The following is a 23,988-nucleotide window of genomic DNA, read 5'->3' on the forward strand; positions in this document are numbered from 1 at the left end:
TTTAAACATGCAGCACTGTGCAAGAATTAAAATCTAATAGTAATTGTAGGAGCTCACTTCCATTCCCTTCACTTTTGTAGTTTTTCTTCCATGCCAGCAATTACAGCCCCTGGTTCGTGTTCTGTAACCACAGTTCCTTTTTCACTATTTGCAGCTTGTCAGAAACCAATCAGTAAGTAGTAGAGAATCCATTCCTGTTTCACACCCACAAGGACTCCAGCTGCTAAGATTTCCCTGAGAATCTAGGTCTCAAGATCAAGTCTTCACTCCATCTTTTCCTTTGTTAGAAAGCTACCAAGCATGTAGTAGATATAGTTTCTGCCCCTGGAAGCAAAACAATTAGTTCACTGCAAGCCAATTGATTACAAATCATTAGCTTCACCTGGGCCACATCTCTAAAGGGAATTTCCATAGATTGGATTTGCAAGCCACATTTCTTGGCATTTACTAATCAATGAAATGCAAACAGATTACTAGCTCATCTATTACTTAGCTACAGAGGCTTCAAATTTTTAAGCCATACCCCTCCCCCCATCTTTGGGCCAGTGCACATTCCCCAGTCACTGTCTTTATCAGAGACCAATTTGGTGGTCTTTTTTATCCCTTATATCCTAGGCTTTTTAAGTGACTGTGGTCTAACAACATGTTAGACAAGACCACTATCCTAGTGCACTTCACTGATCCTATTACATACTGAATAGATAAACTTCCCTTATTGTTATTTAACTATCTAGAATTACAGAAGAGCTGTGGGGCTGACCCTTGTACCTCAAAGCTTTGCCCCTTCCTCTTGATGTTCCTCATCTCCAAAACTAGGGACACTAGATCCTGTTGACTGTCTGCCCACCTATGTACAATAATCTAATCTTTTTTATGTCCAAAGTCTGCTAGAACCCTTCAACCCCACCCACCTTCTGTTTTCTTCCAGCCATTTCTTTGGGCTGTGATACTGAACTGAGGCAAAAAGCCCACCAGGGAGTTTCCCCATCAAAAACTGTTTCAATTCAGACTGAATTTTTGTTTGCACTATTTACATCCCTCCTCTGGGACTCTATGGTTACACACAAGGTAGAAAATGGATGAAAATAGCTAGTCTTTTACCAAAGTCCTCCGGTTGACCCAATTCCACATCCAAGTAGCTGCCTTCCACTGCGATCGACACGCTTATTTCATAGCTCCTTAAGTCCTGGCTGCAGTTCATCTGGCAAGTTCCAAGTTGGCCAAAGCTTTTCTGGCCTCCCCCCTTTCCAGGGAAAACCTTCTGGTCATCTCAATTCATCTTGCCATTCCAAATTAGGAGCATGGCAGATGGGCTTCCCACTCTGTCCAGACACTGTAGCTATTGCTCCAGAGATCATCTTTGCCTGCAAGGTCGCTCTCAGCTCTTTCTGGAAAACCTCCACATACTACTTTAATTCCTTTGACAATGCCTCCAGCTACTTTTTTTAATTTTGTTTTAATTCCTTTTGTGAAGTTTCCAGCTCTAGCTGTACTTCCTTCTGGCCATCTGATTTCTGCCACTGCTTCCATTATTTGTTCTATTTTCGTTCAATAGGCATATCAGATCACAGTTTCCCAACCTTGCATCAGTAGTACCCCTTTTAAACTGAATGATTACCCAGTTTTTGGAGTCTTGTCCATGGTTCCATCAATTACGCTTTCTAATGGAAACAAGGTATTTCTTTGTGAACAAACAAGACTGCATCATCCTGTTTCCCTAACCACAACAGGAATCAAAAAAGAGCAGGAGACAGTTTCTTTGCTCACAGTTCCAAGCCTCTTTCCTTCCAGCACTTTACCCAAAAAGTGCGCTCAGCTTTGTCAGGGTCACATGACCAGGGCTTCTCTGGCTGCATCTGGGCTGCTTTGCTCTTTTTTCTGTGTGCTTCTGTGGTGTTTCTCTGACACACATAGAGCTGCAATCAAATCAATCCTCAGGAAAACTCTACCACCCAAATAGCCTGACTTCTGACCAGTCCTACATGGTCTGTTTTGAGCAGTGGCTCCTACTGTTTGAGTTATGTGTTCCATAAAGGAGCTTAATTGTTTCTTACATTTATCCTGAATGGTGGTGATTATGCCCATAAGCTTCAACAAGGTTTAACCCAACATAAGTGTACATTTAAGATTGTGATGCACTCAGATACTGGATGATGGGGGCCATAAACACAATCAACTGGTTAGATTGAGACTGTTTAGTTTAAAGGCAGAATGATAAGAGGGGACATGATAATGGTATACAAAATTATGACCAGTAAAGAGAAGGAAATCTGGGTGCTCCTGTTATCAGTCTCAAAATATAAGAACACCATAGCAAGTTTGAACATTTAAATAGTGGAACTCATTACCACAAGATATTGATGCCAATGACCTAGTAAAAGTCAAAAGAGGATTAGACAAGTATATGGACAATGAGAACATCCTGTCACATCAGCTAGGGGATTCCACATATTCCATAAGGGTATCATCTCATACTTTGGCATAAACCAACCACAGTTAGGGTTGTGAGGAAACTTTCCCTGTTGGAGAGTTACTCCATAATTATAAATATGAGATTTGTTTGCCTATTCTTCAACCATCCGTTATTGGTCATTGCTCAGACACGATACTAGACCACTGGGGGCATCTAGTCTGACTCAGCATGGCAATTTTGTGTTCTTATGGATGAAACCAGAGAAGCCATCTGCAAATTTGCAGAAAACTGGCAATAACTCCATGCATATTCTTGTTCCCAGAAGCCAATGTTAATCTCCTGGCACTAGTCTCTGGTCTTTCATGAGTTAAGATATTCACTTGGATTTCTAGTGCCAATTTCTAACATGGAAAAGAGACCCCAAAAAGATAACGGAGGAAGAAGAAAAAAAAAAATGAAGGGCTGTTCTAGATCAGCAGACAGTCACTCTATAGGCAGACCAATTAACAGTCAAAATAAAAATGGCCTTTATGGAGTGACTCTCTACCAATCCAGAGAGAGCTGAGGGAAAAATAGCAAGGAGGAGGGGAACAGACTGAGGACAAGCAGGAAAGCCCAGTCAAAGCAATGGGGTATTATAGACTAGCCAACATATTAAACATTGATGCCATGGACAAAGACTGAAAAAACCTTTATGGTTCTCTCCATGTTTTTTCTTCTTCATGTACAGATTCCAGAAGATTAAAAAACAAAAACAATAATGTAGGGTTTGGGTTTTTTGATAGCCATCTTAACTCATCTAAAATTTCTAGCCGTGGACATCTATGGGTAAGGTCAAAATGAATCTGTGTTTAATGTCTTATTTTATACACACACACACTCCTCCCTATTCTATTTGAAAATACAAGTCATGGTATAATTTCAAACTATTACTTAAGTATAAGAGATTTAAGTGAACTAATCCAAGCAATCTCTGTAAAAGTTAAAATCCAGATGAGCTAGTAGAATTGTATAGATCCATGCACTATAGTCCCAAAGTGGATGTACTGTTTACCCATAATTGTAGTTATCTGATGTTAATATAATAAAAAAGCAGTCTAGAGGGTTTGAAGCTGCAATTAAAAAAAGTGTTTCTGAAGCCTTGGCCAAACTAGGGCTCCCCTGCAGATGAACCAGTAGTCTCATAGGTGAGACTTCCCAAAAATTTCTTAGTATTGACATGGTTATATACACTCTTCAGATATGGAGGGGATATAAAAACAATCTGTAAATTTACAGAAACATCTATTCTTGCTCCATCAATTCATCCTCAAATACACAGGCACATTTGCAAATCTTGTCAACAGATTAAAAATAGCACCTTCAAAGAGCATAGATATATCAAATCAACTTCTAATCAATTAAAATAATTTTATATTAAAAGTTGTAGTTTTAGCTTTCACTTAATTTCCATTCTCTGTTGTTTACCCCATCTAACAAAGGTGAAAAATGATTCTTTATTGATATTGTCCTTAATTTAGCAGACTTCTCCCCAGCATTTTAAATGGAGTTCAGTTTTAGTATCATTTACAGAGGATCACATCTTGGTCTCAATGTGTGTGTTTTTGAGATAGTAGTCATTAGTTTGCTGCTGCTGGAGTGCCAAGAGTGGAATACATGACATTTCTGTATGAGCTACAAACAGTGGCTCTTCCCAGGTTCCTAGCCTCATTTGAAGACCAAAAGGAAATCAGTTATCTATGCCATGAAGCACATCTCACCCCGTAAACTTTCAAACAGTGAACTTGATAATCTGTACAGTTTTCAATAATTCCAGAACTTCAATTTTGGAAGTCATTTCCATGTGAAAAGCCATACAGAATCCTACTTTTTTATCTAGATTGGAAGTTTCCCCATTACTGGGCCTCAACCCTTACATAAACAGGGCACCTCTGGGGATTAAAGAGTAATTCATATCTCTATGCTCACAGTCAAACCTTGGCCTCCCTGCTGGAATTGACAAAAGGGTGCTCAGATGTTACCTGCTTTATTTGTGCTCTGTTTCAGTATAGTTCAATCTCATTTCATACAGATATTGAATACCAATACTTTTGTTTACTAATGACCTGGCTGAAATTTGAACCAGTGCTTTAAAAAAAAAAAAAAAAAAATTCTCAGTAGTAGAATAGCAGAGATTTTGAAATGTTTTATCTTGATAAACACTTCTACATCAATTTATAGGAAGGTTTAGTATAGTTGTTCCCACCAACAAAATAGTTACAAATATTTAATGCAACAGAAGGCTCAGGTAAATTCCAATACGATGGAGCATCCCACTCCTCTAGGAGTACCTATGGAAAAAGTGGTCCACATTAAAAACACCTCCACAAAGGCAACTTTGTTGGAGTAATAATAGAGAGGCCCAAACTAAATGAGCATATAGACCACTAACCTCATCCCCTATAAACGATCACCCTTTGAGTCAAAGCTGAGACATTGATAAGAGTGCATGGGTAGAAATTCTGCATTATTTCCCTCCATGCTGTACCTATTCTGTACATAAAAAGACATTCCCAGGGATGTTAACACATCACCTTTCACAAGCAGTACATTTTTTAATACATTAAGTGCTATTGGAGAGATAATGCACCAGAGAATGTGCTCTCACAGCAACAACTGATGAGTCATTCATTTTAAAAATGTAGTTGTATTGCTATTTACACCTTCAGAATTTCTAATAAAGATGTTCTCTTCATTGATGCAAGTTATTTGGTAACATTTGAGTCAAATGAAAAACTGATTAGGAGATTCAGACATATAGCATCACTAACTCATAGTACCATCTAGCTCCTTTCCCCTACAAACGTTTAATTTAACTTTAAACATTAAATCCTAAAACCAACTATCGAAGATTTATTCCAAGTTACTCCTATGCAAACCTATAAAAAGGTGACTTCTCACTCATTTCTCCTATATAAATACATCACTTTGAAAGTTTTCAACTAGATTTTAGTAGAGTTTAAAGATTTAGGCCATATCTACACTATAGCCACTAAGCGGCACAGCTACAGTGATGCAGCTGCATCATTGTAGCTGCCACAGTGTAGATACTTCCTACAATTGATTAAAGGGGTTTCCCCCTCATTGATTTAGTTAACCCACCTCTCCAAGAAGCAGTGGGAATTCTTCCATTGATCTAGCAGCATCTGCACTGAGAGTTAGGTAAACCTAACTGCACAGGGTTCAGGGTGCAAAATTTTTCACAGATGAGAGTAACAGCTAGCTTGATGTAGTTTAAGTATAGACCAGGCCTGAATCACATGAAGCAAGACTTTCATCAACGGATCTACAAGCATGCGAAATAAATTACCTGACCCAGAGCCTGAAGTAGTCATATCATAAATTAAATCTTTTAACGTAGTTCCCTCTGATATAAAAGGGCGATCCAATGAGGGATCTTCTTCACTTGGTACACGATGATGAATGACTGTACGATTATGGCAGATATACAGAATTAACATTAGTGAAATGCAAACGAAACAGACTGGTCCAGCAATGACAGCTGCCAATTCCACTGGTCCTAGATTAGAAAGGGGTTTTCCTGAAGTAGGGCCTAAAAGTGGAGATAAGAGAAAAAAAATGTAGTGTTACTATTTTGTAATAGCAAATTCATTTTTAACAAAAGGTTTCATTTTTTAATGTTTGTGTCAGAATATTATATCACATACTGTCTTTGAAGAATTCTTTTGATGCTTTTTTTCCCAGGAAGACAGTCTTAACTCTTTTAGTTCTTTGAGAGTCAGTGGTATATATCATGCAGACTGAAGCTACATATATTGTAGTGCAAGGCAGTTATATATACACATTTGATCTAAACCACATAGCATTATGATGCTAGAGACTTCTTGGGTACTATTCTGTATTTATTAGCGTTTTATTTTTTTAATATACATGTTCAAGATAGTATTTAGGAAGTCTCGTCTGCCCTCATGTTTACATGTATTCAGTTTAGTTTCTTTAACCTTTATAACAACAAGCTCTATTTATTTTGTTGGGGAATTACTTTAAAAAACAAAACAAAAGGCTTTACCTGGAGTTGGAATTGGAAGTTCTATTTTATTGCAGTGATTTTGGTTACAGCAATAAGGCGAAGTAACAACACCATCCCTTGATGAGGGGGCACAAATAAATGGCCTGTCTGGTGGAATCAGATCAGCATTTGCTATGCACATGCTATTGTGTAGGACTTTATCTTGAATCCGTGTTACTGAGGTAAAGCAGAGCCCATCCGTCACACATGTAAAGTTGTCTTTTGTACAGAGATGGCAAAAACACTCTAATGCTGTATTGAAGGAAACAAAGTTCGTGTTAGTTATGTTAAGCAATATTAGAACTGTAAAACAAACTGTCAAAAACTAAAGGTGGATATTGGGAAAATGTTTCAGCCTCTATTCTAAGCTACATACTGCATCATAATATAGAATGCAAACATGATGCCTCTTAATAGGCTAACAAAATAAGGGAGCGGGAAAGATGATTGAAACAGGACGCTTGCTTCAACTTTAACTTGATAAACGAACAATCTCTCAAAAACCAAATAAACATTCCAGTCATAATTGTTGAAAGTCTGTTAAAAATAGTAAGGAGAACTATTTTGAAGTTTATTGTAACATGTACTACTACAACAACGTATCCCTAAAGCATTTAGGGCCCAATCCTGCTCCTTTTGAAGTCAACAGGAGTTTTGCCATTTATTTCAATGGGAATAAAAGCACATCAGAGTGGAAGATCCTCCACGCATTGTTAGGCACATGCCATGCATTCAAGACACATTGTATTTCCCAGTAATTTATATATGCTTCCCACCCAAGGGCTCAAGTGCTTTAAAGGCCTGATCCAACTCCCATTTAACTTAACGGGAACAATACTTTTGACTGTAATGGGAGATAAACTGGGTCCTCACTATGAGGCTCCAGAAGGAAACTAAGGTTATTGTCTACACTGATGGTGGCAAATTCACCACCGTTAGATTGATTTTTCCGGTTCAATTGAGTGGCAGGGAAGACACGCTCCATCGATCTGGAAGTCAATCTAATAAAACCACTTCCCCAAAAAGCATAGCGCTGCGTCGACGGGTACGCATTTCCCATCAGTGCAGCGCAGACGAGCGCTAAATGGAAGTTACAAGGTCGACGGGAGTTACACAAGTTACCCTGAGTAGCTTGTGTAACTCCTGTTGATTGCCACCAAAATTTTGCCAGCAGTGTAGACCAGGCCTAAGGCCATGTCTACAGTACAGGTACTAGCATGGCACAGCAATAGTGCTATAGCTATGCTACTGAAGCACCAGTAGTGTAGATAGAAAAAGTTTTTCTCCCTATGCAATGGTACCTAGGTTAACCAAAGCACATGTCTACACTTGGGGTTAGAGTGGCATAACTAGGACACTCAGAGGTGTCAAATTTTCAAGAACCTTCAGAAGGAAGCTTACTATATTTATGCATGGAAGGGCTGTAGAGAGAAATTAAAGTAATATTGCCAAAACACAGCCAACAAAAGGAGAGAGTTCACTGTCAGCATCCTGACCCCAGCTATTTGCAGCACATCTTTAATGAAACATGCAGTTGTCTCAATACACCAGTTAGTAAAAAGAAATACCAAAGGGATTCAGAAATAAGAGGACATTCATTCTGGACAAGTGAAAGCTTAAAATATTCACGGACAAAATCTAAAAGGGTGGAAGACACCAAAATAGTAATGAAATGTAGGGATAACCAGGAGGTGATACAGTAGTAGACAAGAAAGAGGTGTTCACAATTCAATAGAAAAAACTTCACGACGGTGTCCTGAAGCATTCCTCATTTGTCTTGAAATCGTACACTTACAATGTTTAGTTTTGAAGCATAAAGTATGAAATAGAATTAAAATAAGTGCACCAAAAGTTAAGGGACTGTAGGGATTGATCATTCAAGAAGATGAAAAGAATTAAAAACCAAATCATATCTCCTCTGTACATAGATCTCATCCCTCCTATATGGAGGGGTGTTGGATGCTTTCATGGCAGTATTCTTATTTTCCCCTGAACAGCACAAAGATCTTTGGGTGGTATGGGCAGACCAAGGGAGAAGCAGGTGGAGCAGTGTTCCCTTCTCTCCCTGCCTGCACAAGCCTGAACATTTTTAAAAAGGAATGGTAATACAGAGTGGGCATTATCTTTTTCATCAAACCTCTTCCAACGTGGGGAATTCCCCTTTTAAAGGAGTCCCAAATGCAGCCATGGACAAGGGAGTCCCTTGGACCACAGTTAAGGAGTAGGATAGGAAAGAGGGGAATCAGAGGATACTCTGAAATCCATGGGGTTTGCCCTGCAGCTCAATCCAAAGGGAAGGGTTACAGTAGGGCAAAAAACTCTATTCAGATTGGCTTAGAATCTTCTCTCTTTATCTCTGCTTGTAGGTTTCACCATGGGATGAGGTGATCTGGCTCCAAATATGTACAATTTGGAAAAACAAACATAGAAAAAAGGTCTAAAAAACAATACAAAAAGGGTGTAAATGCTAAGGAGTCCAAGGATTTGTTCAGAACAAGCAGAAGACACAAAAAACTGTTACTAACCTTTCCATTATTGCTGTTCTTTGAGATATGTTTCACGCTGTGTTTTCCTCAGGAATTGAAATTGGGTGTATGTGTATTGAATTTACAGGGGGGTGAGGGCCGACAAGAAGTGAAACCATGAAGGGGAAGGTGGGCTGTATGGCATCATAGTAAAAACTGGGGTCGCGCCGGGGGGGGGGGGGGGGGGGGGGGGGGGGGGGAGAATGTTTCACAATCATTACTAGATTTAACTCCAGTTTTAAAATCAAAACAAATTAAAACTGGTGACTTAATCCTACTATGAAGCACTACATCTACATCCTTCTTGGTTTCTTCTTGTAATTTTGCACATCTCTATTAATGAACTTTTCAAATGCAGTGTGTTCATCTTTGGTGGCTTCTTGTGTGTTCGGTAATTCCAGTCCTTCATATGCTCATGATGAGGCAGAAGGCAACTTCTTTTAGAACACAAAATTCTATTCAATGAGGAAAAAATGCTCAACTGTAGCTGTTGTGAAGTAGCAAGAGATAAATTCCTTCTTCTTTCATCCCAGAAAACATAGCGCAAAGATTGGGTCGAACCACTAGTGATAAGTGGTCAAATCTTCATTCATTCATCGTATTGACATTCCACTCCATGTTCATATTCTCTATTCTGTCCTAATCACATAGGAGTCCCATTGCTGGTAGTGCCCCACTCCACTCAACTTGTCAGTGTTTTATAAGACAAGCATCTGTAAAAGCTATGCAGAGGTCGATAGAATCCAAAAGTCACTGTTGTAGATTTGTAAGAATCAAGTCTGTACTTCAGATTGCTTAACATACACTTCTTGTCCTCTTCTCTTAAGGATTCAATACAAGTGCCTTTATTAGTTAACTTCGGGACTGAAGTCTTCACTTCTTCCAGTACTTTTTCAATGGCTCTCTCTGATTGATCCAAGTGTAGCTTTTTTGCTGGACAAAGATCTACTACTGTTGGGACACTAAACAATGCCATCCAGGCATCTGCCACAAGTAGTTTCAACAGTACACTTACGAGAGGGAGAAAGAATGGTGAGAATCTCTGACCTTAGTAGCAAAAGTAGTCCATCAGCCTCACTACTTAGATCCATCCCATCTCAGTGGATACTTTCCAAAGCCAATAGTAACGGTTGCAGTAGTTTTAAAGACAACAGCCAAAGATCACTCATGAGAAAGCCAGTGGGTTTTCCCAGGTTGGACTAATTTGAACATCAGTCCCAGCATATCTTTTATTCCCCCCCCCAAGACATTCAGTCCTTTTGGACCCTTTCTGGGGAAAAAAAGAAAGAATAAAAAAATCCATACATTTAATGTCTTCCTTAATGTCTTTTGAAGATTCTGCAGCTTGTGCTAGTTGGTGTAGATGGCCTCTGCACTGTGTATAGGAGATAAAGGTTACACTTTTCTCTGAGCAAAACTTGTACACCGTCTTCCAGAGAAATTTGCAGCTCCATCAGACGCACAAACAGCCATCTGTTTGGAGTTCAATTTACAAGCATTTAATGCTAAGATGCAGATTGTCACAGGTGCAGCCGATGGGTCTTCTATAACCTGAAGAACTAGAAATGCATCTATTGGCCTACTACTGATATCAAAATTATACACAGTACCTTCATACTTGATGCCCATTTGCATTGCTGCATTCATCAGCCATGTATGCACTTTTTTTAATGCAGTGAGAAAATTCTTTACTTTTTCAATTGAAGGGTCTTTCACTTTTGACCTGTATGCTCTTAACCAGTCAGCAGAGTTTCTTGCAGAAAGATAGTGAGCATTTGCTAGTCTTGTTCAGAACCAGTGTCCAATTTCACAATTAACAAGTGACAATGCATTGGCCTCCAGTTTATAGTGTGTGGTATCCCTTGCATAAATAGAAAGTATGATGTGACAGCCATATTTGTTCACATAAACTGTGTTGTCTGCAGCATTCTTAACAGCCTCATTAAGTACTTCTAAAATTGGCTTTCATAGTGACTGGCTTATAAAACTTTCTGCATTGTGATACAGTGCAGAGGCTGCAGCCTTTTCACATAGGTTGTCAGCATCCTCCACTTTTATGATATAAATCCATGGTACCACATCTTGAATACTGCATGCAGTTCTGGTTGCCCCAATCACAGAAATGATACATTGGAGCTGGAAAAGGCACAGGAAAGAGCAACTAAAATTATTAGGATTATGGAACAGATTCCATGAGGAGAAATTAAGATGACTGACTTTTTAGCCTGAAAGAGAGTCAATTAAGAGGGGCTATGTTAGAGGTCTATATAATCTTGACTGGTGTGGAGAAACTGAATAAGGAAATGTAATTTACTCCTTCACAACATAAGACCTAGTGGTCACCCAATGAACAGGCAGCAGGTTTACAACAAAAAAAGTAGTATTTCTTCACACAATGCAGAGTCACAACCTGTGGAACTCTTTGCCAGTGGATTTTGTGAAGGCCAAAACTATAACAGAGTTCAAAAAAGAACTAAAGTTAAGGGGTGGGATAGGTCCATCAACAGCTGTTAGCCAGGTTTGGCAGGGATGCAACACCATGTTCTGAGTGTCCACAGCCTCTGTTCGCCAGAAACTGGGAGTAGACAATAAGTGATGGATCACTCTGATTGCTGATTCTGTTCATTCCCTTTGAAGCACTTGGCATTGGCTACGGTCAGATGACAGGACACTGGGCTAGGCAGACCATTGGTCTGACCCTGTATGGCTGTTATGTTAAAAGAAATAAAAATGTTTAGTACAGAAACTCCCCAAGATGATAACCTTGGTAAATAATGCATTTTTAAAATCTTGGGCCTACTAGGAAATGTTTATACAAGTTTCCCAGTCAAAAACCTAGCATTCTGGAGCAAAGTCACTAAAACATAGTCCAACAAACAGATTTTTTTTTTTTTTTTTTTTTTTTTTTTTAAAACATGTGCCTTCCTTCTCCTTCCACTGCATCCTACTCAGTTGTCCTTGGTCAGGAGAGACCCAGAGTTCAGAGGTGCTTTTGCATGAGTTCACTTCTCCCTTTGGGGGATGGGGAAAGAGAAGGCATCTTGTGGGTTCCTCCAGCTGCTCACTGCTCCACAAGCTGCTCACTCTGGCCACTGTTGATCATTGTGCCACCATTTACTCCACCACTCACTGCTGATGGCCCTGCGCTATCACCTTCTGCTGCCAATGTGACCTCTGTGAGTTGGTTTTTTAAGGTTCCACCAGCTCTCAGTGATTTCAGCTCAGTGGGGGAACCTCATTGCTAGTGCAGGCTTGGGCAGTCTCTGCCACAGAAACACCATCCCATAATCAGATCTAAGTGCTTAGACCTGCTATCAATGATTTCATCTCTAGTGGTCACTTAACAAAAGACTCTCTAGGGAGCCTAATCTGCACTATCTTTAAACAGGGGAGAGAGGCAGGTCAAATACTGCCTGTGACTCTTAGGCAGCAGAGCCCACAACACTATGCAAAACGCCTGTCTTCTCTCTCCCCCAACTGGAATCTGGCATCCAAACCCTCTGCTTAGCAAGTGCAGTTCAGTTGAGGGTGATCAGTGCTTAATTAATAATGAAAGAGGTACTGGGGCTCAAGCAAGTTTTTTTACTTTCATAAAAGATATGGCAAGCCCAGAGGTCCTGGGGATATGAACTGCAAAGCCTAGAAGCATAAATTAAGCACTGAGGGGGTGACCTCTCCCCCCCTCAATCAGGACAGGCTAAATACAGTTCTGCTGCCCTTTACTCATACAGAACTGTAATGATCTGTAACCCAACACCAGTCAAAATTGATCACTTGGGAAACACAGCTCTGTCTACTGGATACGTAGGTGGAGTAGGTGTGTTCACGTAAATACAGCCTGGTCCTCAAACCTTTCCACCCCCTGCACCTCCCAGCTCATCATTAGCTGTCAAGGAAGAGCTCATTCATATCTTGTTTACAAATCATAATTTGAAATGATTAGGTCAGCCAACATCATCAAAATGAATGCACTGACACATAAAAATGAACAGTGGTGTGAGGAAGCTAGTCTTTGTTCATACTTACAGCTTTTTAGGTACACTGTTTATGTTTTTGAAGTGTGTATTAATGTTTCAATTTCAATTCAAATTTCCAACCAAGGACTAAATTGGCAACACTGTAATGTAACTAGTTGACCACTGGGAGGGTGTTGGGGAAATTCAGGTGGGGGTATACGGAAATCCCAGGTTGCACACATCCATTCTGCCGTATGTTTGTGTGTGCTTCAGCACGCAGTTGAAGAATTTTTCCCATAATGGTAACTACTGGGGCAGCACAAGCACCCTCCACTGCCTCACGCATGCATACAAAGGGTGGAGTCACTCCTGAGCCTTTTCAGAAAGATGCTGATGGGGGGGGGACGGGGGGGGACGGGGGGGACGGGACGGACGGACGACGACACGGGGACGACGACGAGGGAGGGAAGAAGAGCTAGTCAGGGAATGGATACGTGCAACACATTTTGAAGAGCAACAGTTACAAAAAGGTTAGTAATCATTTCTTCTTCTGTGAGTGATTGCACATCCACTCCACTGTAGATACTCGCAAGCAAGCCAAACTGGAAGTGGGCTTGGAATCTATAGGGATTGGAGGAACACTCATCCAAACCTGGCGTAGTCTTTAGACCAATAAGAGATTGGGTACTGAGAAGCAAAATATATGATTGATGACCAGGTTGCCATTTTACAAATGTTTAATGTAGGAAAGTGATCCAGAAAGGCCACAGAATGTACTTGGAACCTAGTCAAATGACCCAATGCTCTAGCTAGATGCATTATGTTAGTCAGCAGGTAACATAACCAAATACAACTGGATAGCCAAGATGAAATCCTCTGCATGGATACTGGACAGCCTTTTATTCTGTCTGCAAACATGACAAACAGCTTTAGTCCAGCCCAAAGATATAGCTCTTCTAACATCCAGGAGAGCTCTTCTAAGCATCTGAATATAAATATGAAGCCTCTCCTTCCCATAGCCTCATGGTCATAACATCACTTACTTAATATGAAAACTGGGAGCCTCAGATGAAGATGAACTTTGTGTAGAAAGCTGTATATGGAAGATCTGATACTAATACCCTCAATTCCTCCACTCTTCTGGCTGACATAAATGGCCACCAAAAACGCCACTTTCATAGAAAAGTGCAATAGGACGCATCTCACTAGATGTTCAAAGGGGGAAATCCATCAGTTTGGCTTAAACTAGATTCAAGCTCCGTGGGGGAACAGGATCCTGAACCTGTGGAAATAATTTGTTCATGCCCTTTAAAAGAAATCTTACAGATATCAGGATGGAAAAAAAGTGAATTGTTATCAAGGGTGGAAGGCGAGATAGCCACTAAATGCACTCTGAACTAATTGCTAACCATTGATGCTTTAGAGACAGAAGGTAGTCCAACATGTGCTCAATAGAAGTGAGGATTGTGGAAAACTCCTTTCAGTCCGGACCAGACAGAACACCTCTTCCACTTCTAGTTACATATTTCTAATTGATGATTTTCTACTATGTAGCAGCACTTCCTGAACTCCCCTAGAGCAGGACCCTTCCACAGACATCAGTCATGAAGCCTCCAAACTGCCAGGTAAAAGGACTGTAGATTGGGATGGAGGAGGCACCCTGTCATTCAGCAAAATTAAAGCTGTGCATAGAAAAAGTGATAAGGGGACTGACTGATAGAGCCGACTCCAAAAACAGTACTGACAGGACCATTTTGGGGCAATGAGTATAAGATGAGCCATGTCCTGCTTGATTTTACATAGAGCTTGGGGCAAGAGATGAATGGGAGGAAAAGCATACAGAAGCCTGTCTGACCATGATAGTAGAAGAGCATTCATTAATGAGCTTGGACTGTGGCCCCTTGGGAGCAGAACTGGTGACATTTTCTGTTGTCTTTGTTGCAAATAGAGTCAACTGGAGAGTTCTCTAGAGCTGAAAAATAGACCTTGCTATGTCCAGGCAAAGGGACCACTAAAAGTGAATGATTAACTGTTTGTTTAGGCAGTCTGCCAAAATATTTCAGATCCTTGGAAAGTAAGCTGCATTCAGAAGTGTAGAGCTGGCAATGCAGAAGTCCCAAAGTAGAACACTTCCTGACAGCAGTGAAGATCAGTCCCCGCCTTGTTTGCTTAAACAAACATGGCCATCGTATTGTTTGTCAGAATCAACAAGCCTCTTCCCTTAATATGTGGAAGAAATGCCATGCAAGCTAACTAGATAGCCTGCAACTCCCTCACATTGTTAAATGCAACCTCAGATCTTAGGAAGACCAGAAAAACTTGCGTCTGAATGAGACCCAAGTGAGGCCCCCCAACACAAATCCAACACATTTGCTACTAAGACTGCTGAGATGGGATAAAGGGAACTCCCTTGCAAACACAGGATGGTTTCTGTCCACCAATCTAAATAGGATAAGATCAGATTTAGAATCTGAACTATAATATTCACATGCTTCCTTGATGAATACACCTTAGCCAGCCAGCACTGTAGCTCTCTGAAATGCAGTCCAATATATTGGACATCACAAGTGCATACTACCATGTGCCCTTCCAGCCTCAAACAGCTTCTTACTGTGGTGAGGGGATATGTCTAAGTCTCGAATGACTCCTTGCATCACCTGAAACCTTGACAGTGGAAGGTAGACTTTGGCCACCATGGAATCCAGGACTACGGCAATAAATTTGCAATACCAGAGACAGGACAGATTTCTGTGTTGATCAGCAAACCAAGCACATCAAACATAGACCAGTTAATGTTTACATTGGACAACATTTGCAACTTGGATCTACCTCTTACTAACCAGTTGTCCAGGTAAAGGAAGACGCACTCTGTTTCTAGAGAAATGCTGCTACCATTGCATGCGGGGAGGGGCGGGTAAGCAGAGGCATGGGCTCCCCCAATACAACGTCAGGAGCACAGAACACCTCCCAGCCTGAAGGGCTGGGGCCAGAGCAAGACTGGGACCAGGGGAATGGGGGAAGCAGGAGAGCGAGGTCAGGTCAGGGAGACAGGGAAGCAGTGGGGGAAGAACAGAACATGCCTCTCCAAAAAAGGGGTCAAACTTAAAATTCATGCACATGCCCCTGACTATGCATTTCGTTACATAAGGGGTAGCCAACAGTCCAAAAAGGCAGCACTGTGAATGGACAGTGGAATCATTTATTGTGAATCTTAGAAACTTTCTGTGGCTCTAATGAATTGCCGCATAAAAATAAGTGTCCTTTAAGTAAAGTGCAGCATACCAGTACCCTGGCTCCAGGGAAGGAATAATGAAAGTTAAAATGACCATTCAGAATTTCAGTTTCTTTAGGCACTTGTTTAACTCAAAGGTGAGGTCCTGGATTTTCTGTTGAATCTTTGGGGAAAGACCAGAGGACTGCAGCCATGAAGACTGTTGCATAATAAAGGTAGAGGCCATGCAGCGAGCTGTAGAGTCAGCTGCATCTAGATCAGTCTGTAGAACTGTCCTAGAAACCAATTTGCCCTCCTCCACCATCGCCTGAATTCCTTGCTTTGTGTCATCTGGGAGCTTGTTCTTAACTTCAAAATTGCATACCAGAGTAAAAATTGTAGTGCCCCAGCAGAGCTTGCTGGTTTGCAATATAAAGCTATAACCCTCCTGTGGAAAAAAGCTTCCTTCCAAAGAAGTCTAGTTTCTTAGCCAGCATGTTTTTTGTTGTCAATGCCTGGTGATCTTGCATCTCCCTTTCATTATCTGCAGGTACTACCAGGAAGTCTGAAGGAGGATTTATTTATTTTACATCAGTGTTCGAACTGCTAAGAGGGGATTTAGTACCACTTTTCTGCTTTTTGTAGTAAGTGGAAAGGACGATGAAGTCTATCTAAAAACTTAGTAGGCTCCAGAATTGCCTTAATAGGCAGAGCTATCCTTGATAGAGCCACTGATATTAAAAAGCATCCAAAAGCCTAATGGACTTTTCCTGGACCTGCTCTGAACGGATATCTACGCCAAAGCCATTCTTCACAACTCCTGGTGGACTCAGGAGTGCAGGGGCAAAGACGGTTATTCAGTTGTGGGGAAATAGGCTTTGCCATGACAGCCTCATCAGGAAATGAGGAAAAGGATGACCCTATTCCAACTCTTCTCAGGGGAGCTTGTGAGAAAGGTCATGTTCCTGCAGGGTGCCACGCCCAATACTGAGGGTGGATTCCTTACGACATTGATGCTCTTAACAACCAGCAGAGGAAGTAGGTTGGGAAGGATGCAGGGATGCTCTTGATTGAGGGGGAAACCCCCCGTTTCAAAAAAAATAAAATAAAATAGGCCACTGATGAGACCATGGCCATCAACTGTACACAGACCAAGGGTCTTTGTAGTCCTGAACTGAGGCTAAAATCAAGTAGGTAGGCACTGCATGCAGATTGCTGGTTGTGTCCAGACAGACACACATGAACACTTTAGAATCTGAAAAATTCACTCCTGAATTGAGCTATCCCCATCAGTACCAGAGAAGTAGGCTCAGATTCCACAGAAGGGGATACCAGTGAGATCTGTGGCTTTCCCCTAGGCAGTACCATTTTAATTGGTATGCTAACTGTCAAATCCAAATAGTCCCACATGGTGCAGAGAAGAAGCTGTGACCATTGGTACCTTCAGGGCTGATGCCAAATGAGAATTTTGAATTGCCAGGAAAGGCAGTATCAAAAGATTCAACCATTTTCTCATAGCTGCAAATGCCTCAGGAGAAAGCATTCTGATCTTGTGGCACCAGGACCGGAGGCAGTGACAATGAGGCAACTCCTGAAATGCCTGGTCTCAACAGGCCTGAACTGGCTCTGCAGTCAACGGACTTCCCTCTTTTGAGGCTTGTTCTGGGCCTCCTTTTTGAGCACAGCTCCAAGTCCTCGGCAGAGCTTGAGCTCTTGCCTCTGATCTTGAGGTGACTGGTACTGAGTCCTTAGATGACTTGCAGTACCTCTTGGCATGGGTGAAATCCATCTGTCTCAATACAGCCAAGGCCAGAGGACTACTGCTATGATGCAAAGACACTCGGTACCCAGAGTGGAAAGGCTCTGATGGAGGACACAGCATGATTCCAATGGCCCATACTTCAGTCTAGCTGTCCTGTTCTTTTTGAATCAGCACTTAAAACCTTTAAGAGCTAACACCACCTGTCACTAATTTGAGCCTCCCCCAAGCACGTAAAGTAACTGGGGTGTGGGTCACTAATCGGCATTGGTTTGCTACAAGAGTGGCAGGGCCTGAAGCATAGACAATGAGGCATTAACTCCAGCACCAACACCAGTACTGGAAGGCAGTGTCAAAAACAACTTAAAAAAAAAACCAAAATAACTAAGCCAATCTAAACTACTCTACAACAATGGATACTAACTACAATATCTATAATGAGATAGAGAAGGGACTTGCACAGGCAATAACAGGCTCCAAAAACTATCATGGACAGTAGAAAGGAACTAAGGGAGGGTAAAAGGCAGCTCCACCCTTTATGCCTGCCTAGAGTGAACAAAGCAGCACAGGACACACTGTTAGGTACTGCTAAGGGGAAAAACTGACCACTGTGCAATGGAACGCTCACACACCTATAGTGGAATGGACATGTGTCATCACTTGAAGTGGGATTAATGGACTAGTTAATTTTTAAAAATTCTAACTGAAAGTTGAAGGACAGGAGGGGGGTTAAATCTCATTAACAATTAGCTCTAATATAGGATATTGAAATATTCTCCCCCACAGAAGTAGCTGAATCCTAATCACTCAAAATAGATTGCTGCTAGACTAGAAAATTCACTAAATTAGTATACATACACCGGCAAAGTGATGAATTAGGTATCATAGGACCATCTGCCATCTAATTCATATTTCCCTATTTTCTGCAAAGTGCTTTGAGCTTCATTACATCAATGTAAAATATTTTTCTAGAATACCTACAAACTTATTTCCATGGTCTGACAAGAAAAAATTAGAGAGCATTTCTTCCTCCACAATATTTTTAAAATCTTGTTTTTTTCCTCTGTGCACATGTTTAACTCTTCCATAGGCCCTTACCTCACATGCTCCACACCACTCAGGTCAAGTGTTTAAAATAAAATGTGAAATTCCTAATTTTAAACATTTATGACATCTCCCAATATATTTTATTGTACAAATGCTAAGTTATCGGAGAGACTGTCTCTACTACACTACAGTGTGGACTACCAGGGTGTGAATTTCAGAGCACACCAAAGTATTGCAATCTAACTGCCTCACGTAGATGCTGCTGGCATGAACCAAACAGTAACTAATTTGTGTTAATGTAGTCTTCTCATCACTACAGAAAGAGCAAGTTGCTGCTTTGTTAAGTGTCTGGTGTCTTGTTGCAGCAGGAGACTGTGGGGTATTTTGGGGGAAGGGATGATGACACTGGTGTTAATACTGCCTTACATAAATTCTAATGTATGCACAATTTATTATTAAAATCAGATTTAAACATCATAATTGGTCAACACCACCTTCAAAGTGAATTTTGGGTCATGACTCAACTACCTAAATGCTGTTTAAGAAATATATTACAGTACCCCTTTTCCTAGGCTCCCATAGCATTCTATGAACTATGAGCAAGTCTCAGCATCCTTATGAGATGGGTAATTATCTCTATTTTACCAATAAGAAAACATGCATATGTAAGCCAAGTGATCATGGACATCACATGCAGTAGTAAAAACAGGGCCTCAGCTCTCGGATTCTAATAATGTGGGGCAGGAAGTTCCAGAGCTTCCTCCTGGGGCTAAACTTTTAAAAGTCCCCTGAAACAAAAGTAGGATTTCACATAGCAAATTGAAGTCACCAGGCCACTAATATGGATTTTTAGTTCTGCCAGGAATTGAGAATGTGAGGGAGAAAAGAAAGGATGGCTATGGTGTCAAAAGGAAAAAAGGGATTCTGTGCATTGTGCTAGAGGAGGAGAATGTAACAAAATTACACCAAGAAAAATACTTGCTTGAAGAAAGTTGCCAAGGCACTAAAAGGGCAATAATTTTTAAAACATTAAGTAGAATAGGGAAAGGCATTAATAAGTTTTATAAATAAAATATGCAAGATGAAAACATGAGGCACATGCAAATAATGACAGCCAATACAAAGATGCCCCAAAGAGTTCACCATTTAAACATTTTTGCAAGGATTTTTGTTTGGTTGGTTGGTTTTTTAACTAGAGCTCCTGATCGGAGCCTTTATAAATTATGAAAAATGATTTACTGAAGGTCATAAAGTGACTATCTGACATATAACACTACCAGGTATAACACATACAGGACAACTTTCATAATGTGTTCCATTTTACACTCCTTTTTCAAGCAAACCTTCCACTGAAAGAGCATTTCACCTAAAGAAAGCAATACAGAATAGAAGCAGTACTGAATTGGTTTACTGAGCTACTAATTGTAAATTTTAACCAGTTATAAGAAGTCACTAAGAGGCTTCCAACTTATGAAGAAGGACTGTGGTTCTCTTTGCAGTGCATATGCCAAAGAACGGGCCATCCACCTTTGCAATTCACACCTAACTACTCCCAAGATAGTGGTCATACAACATAAAACAAGACCACAGATCACATTTATTTTAACTTGGTATCTACATGTGAAATTATTTTATTTTAACCTGTTTTAGTTCGCCGGAAGAAAGTTACACTTTAAGAACAGACACCATTCTTTCTGTTAAGTTTTTGGCTTTATGAAAAAGATACAGCAAGGTATCTTTAAAAAAAAAAAAAAATTTAAAAGTTCATACCTCCATACTCATCTTGTTTCCCCATACAAAGACAGGTTCTCTGCTCCCTCCCCAGTAAGCAAATACTTATCTGATCACCAAGGCTCTCTAAAAGGAGAGATCAGTTTTGGTAGCATGAGTTTATATGTTCTGCTCTCACATCTTAAAAAAAGACTTATCTATACTGGTTTTATTTCAAACAAGAAAATGATAATTCCCTTAACTGGTATCTGTGGTTCCTAGATTAGGTCCAGGCAACACTAAAAAGAAAAAGAAGAGTTGGAAAGCAACCTTTTACAGGAATATTTCTATAGAGGCAACATGATCTCAACTAAGTGATGGTTCAAAGTTTGGAAACCCAGATCAAGTAAAAAAAAAAAAAAAAAAATATATAGAGACAGGGTTCAACTCTTATGTTTAGTACTTGTGTAGGACTTGGGTGTCATTATTACTGACCTCCATAAAAATTACACCATAGACAGATTCACTCTTGCAATTGTACCTTCTTTGTAAGCGAACAGAAAGCACACATACAAGTGTTTTCTACCATCACTATCTTTTCCTAACCATTCAGCACAGGTTAAGGAAGCCAGTGACTTAAATTATAGCCATTAAAAAGATCTCAATTTCTACACTCAGGTGAAACAGAACATCTAGTCACCTAAGCATTTATCAACCTGTACACCAAAGGAAAGAAAGCCAACTCTGAGCTCTGAATCTTCCTATAAATATTCTCTAGCAGATAAGAATTTTCTACATAATGTAAACCTGAAACATGCACAGTGATGAAGGTTAAGTTGCTCAAAAGCTGCTATGTCTGTCCAAGAAAGCCAGAAGCAACAACGTATTGAATTTCAAGCTTACTTCATTGTTTCCACATCACAAAACCTTCATTTTCCTCAAAATGAATTGTCCTCATTGCACAAGACAACTTTAGACATAATACAAGTTAAACTAAATCTTAAGGAACAATCAGTGTCCAGATGTTACTCAACTTCTGCAAAGAAACCATAAACAACCTGGGTAAAACCCAGACCATAAGGCAGGTCTCAGTCACATACTACCTAACACTGATTGCAAGACAAAAGTCTTGAAGTTTTTCAAGTTTCAATTTAGGAAAAAGGTGTAACAAAGGACATTACATACAAAATGTATTAAATATACTAGAAGTATTATTTTTACTTTTTTGAATAAAACTCAATACAATATGTATGTAGATAATATATTTATTTTTGTTATTGTAATTTGGTGGGTTACAGATGTTGGTACATGAAGACTGTATAACTAAAACAGGGCTATGGATGTTTGTTTAAAGAGATATTTACTATATCCCACCACCGAACATGTCACATTTGCTATTTGGAGAATTCAAAGTACAATTTTGCTTTTGTCTTCTCTAAAGTCACAAACAGCTCCTGATTCATGCAATATCCTTCACATCTGATGTCACTAGAACAATATATCTACCACAGGATTCTGCTCACATAGAAAGGGCCATGTAAATATTTAAGTACAGAGTACTAATTTACAAAATATGTGTATTTTGTACGCCGGGGGTACAATAAATAAGGTGCTTAAGTACAATGCATAGATTTGAAACTTAAACAGCATTTAACCTAACTAATCACCAAGGCCAGCTCCAATCACACATCATCTGGTGTGCGCGAGCACACAATACCAGCATATTGCAAGTCGATGCCTAGCTGAGCTAGAGCAAGTTACTCCTTACTCCAGGAGACTCAAGAAAAAAAGTGCTTTTTACTTCATCTAGGTGGAATATAGAATATGTAAATTCCACAGCTGATGCTGCCTCCTCCCCATCCGCCTGCCCCTCTTTACATCTGAAAATCAGACTGAAACAGTTACACTTTCACAATAAACATGCAGCACATAATGAACTGCCCCCATGTCGGTGACAAAGCTGGGCAACACCTCGGACTGGAGGGGGAAGTTTTCAGGGCAGCCGTTTTACCCAAGTCTTTATATTGAGGTCAAAGGGTCTCCGCCAGTCACCCAAACCCCCGATCACCAGCAGGGGACGGGACCAGCCATAAGAAGAACGGATCTTGTCAGTGCCAGGGAAGTTTGCGGAAAAAGAAAGCCGAGTCCCGACACCCGTGCTCAGACCGCAGCGGCCGGCAGCGGAGACGCTGGGGGCAACCGGCTCCCCTCGGCGGAGGGGGATCAGGGCCAGATGCTCCGGGCTGATGCGAGGCGCGGCCAGGGCTCGCGGCGCTGCCCCGAGGCCAGGAGGGCAGACGGCGGGTTACCCTGCGGCTGCAGAAGCCGGAAGCGAGCGGCCGCCGGCGCGGTGGTGCCCTTTTCACCCCGCTCCCGGGCAGCGGAGGAAGGAGCCGCTGCGCTCCCCGCTTCTCCACCCGCATGGGGGGGGGTCAGCAGCCGGGCCCGGACCCTCCTCCGCAGCACCACGGGCTCCTCGCGGCTGCTCCGCGCGGCCCCAGCTCCGCCCGGCTGGCGAGGAGCCGCCGAGCTCGGAATCGGCCAACAAAGGGACGCGGGCCCCGGCTCCGCCCGGCCGGCCCCTGCGCCATGTTGTTGAAAGGAGCCGGCGGGGACCCGCCTCCCCTCCCCCCCACCGGCCCGTTACTCACCCGCCGCCCCCGGGACCAGCACTGCCGCGGCCGCCAGCCAGAGGAAGGCCCAGGGCCGCGGAGGGGCCGTTAGCTCCATGGCGCCGCCCGCGCCCAGGCTGAACCCCGCGTCGCCGCCGCGTCTCAGCCTCCCTCCACACAAACAGACACACACACAGAGACAGACAGACAGGCGCGCGCGCACAGCACGGTCACCGCGCGACTCGCCCTTGCGGCCACTATATAAATGTAACCGACACACAGGCGTCTTCTGATTGGCCGGAGTGGTCGCTCCCGCCCCTAGCCCCGCCTCTCAGGCAGCTGCAGACATTCCGAACAACAACAAGAGTCTGGAGAATACAACCGGCGCGGCGCGCGGCCAAGGGGGCGAGGCGGGGACTAGACCGGGGGCGGGGGGGGGAGCGAGCAGTGAGTGAGCGAGCGAGCGAGGCGTGCGGCGTCTGCTTCCCTTCCTCCCTGCGCTCTGGCCGGGCCAGCCAGTCTGACGTCCTCCTGTCCCTCTCCGGACGGAGGGAGGCAGGGGGCTGAGGCGGGGAGATCGCAGCCAGAGCTGGGCCTGGTACTGGCCACTAGAGCGGGGCCGGAGTTAAGTAACGAGGTGATTGAGGAACGGAACCTGGCAGCAAGGATTGGAGGGAACAGGCTGA

General features: G+C 41.9%; 1 protein-coding gene across 1 annotated transcript in view; it reads right to left on the reverse strand.

The window, feature by feature from the left end:
• Positions 1-23,652, reverse strand: part of TGFBR1 (transforming growth factor beta receptor 1) — a 76,079-nt gene extending 52,427 nt beyond the window's left edge. The window contains exons 1-3 of the mRNA XM_067569903.1: positions 23,342-23,652; positions 6,483-6,734; positions 5,763-6,005 (exon numbers count right to left, since the gene is read on the reverse strand). Of these exons, the coding sequence (XP_067426004.1) occupies positions 5,763-6,005; positions 6,483-6,734; positions 23,342-23,420 (574 nt within the window). The 5' untranslated portion in view covers positions 23,421-23,652. The remainder of the gene's footprint in view (positions 1-5,762; positions 6,006-6,482; positions 6,735-23,341) is intronic.
• Between the last annotated feature and the right edge of the window lie 336 nt (positions 23,653-23,988).

Source organism: Emydura macquarii, unplaced genomic scaffold (genome assembly GCF_026122565.2).
Source record: "Emydura macquarii macquarii isolate MOO-44397 ecotype Brisbane River unplaced genomic scaffold, CSIRO-AGI_Emac_v2 contig_2948, whole genome shotgun sequence".
NCBI classification, from domain to species: domain Eukaryota; kingdom Metazoa; phylum Chordata; order Testudines; family Chelidae; genus Emydura; species Emydura macquarii.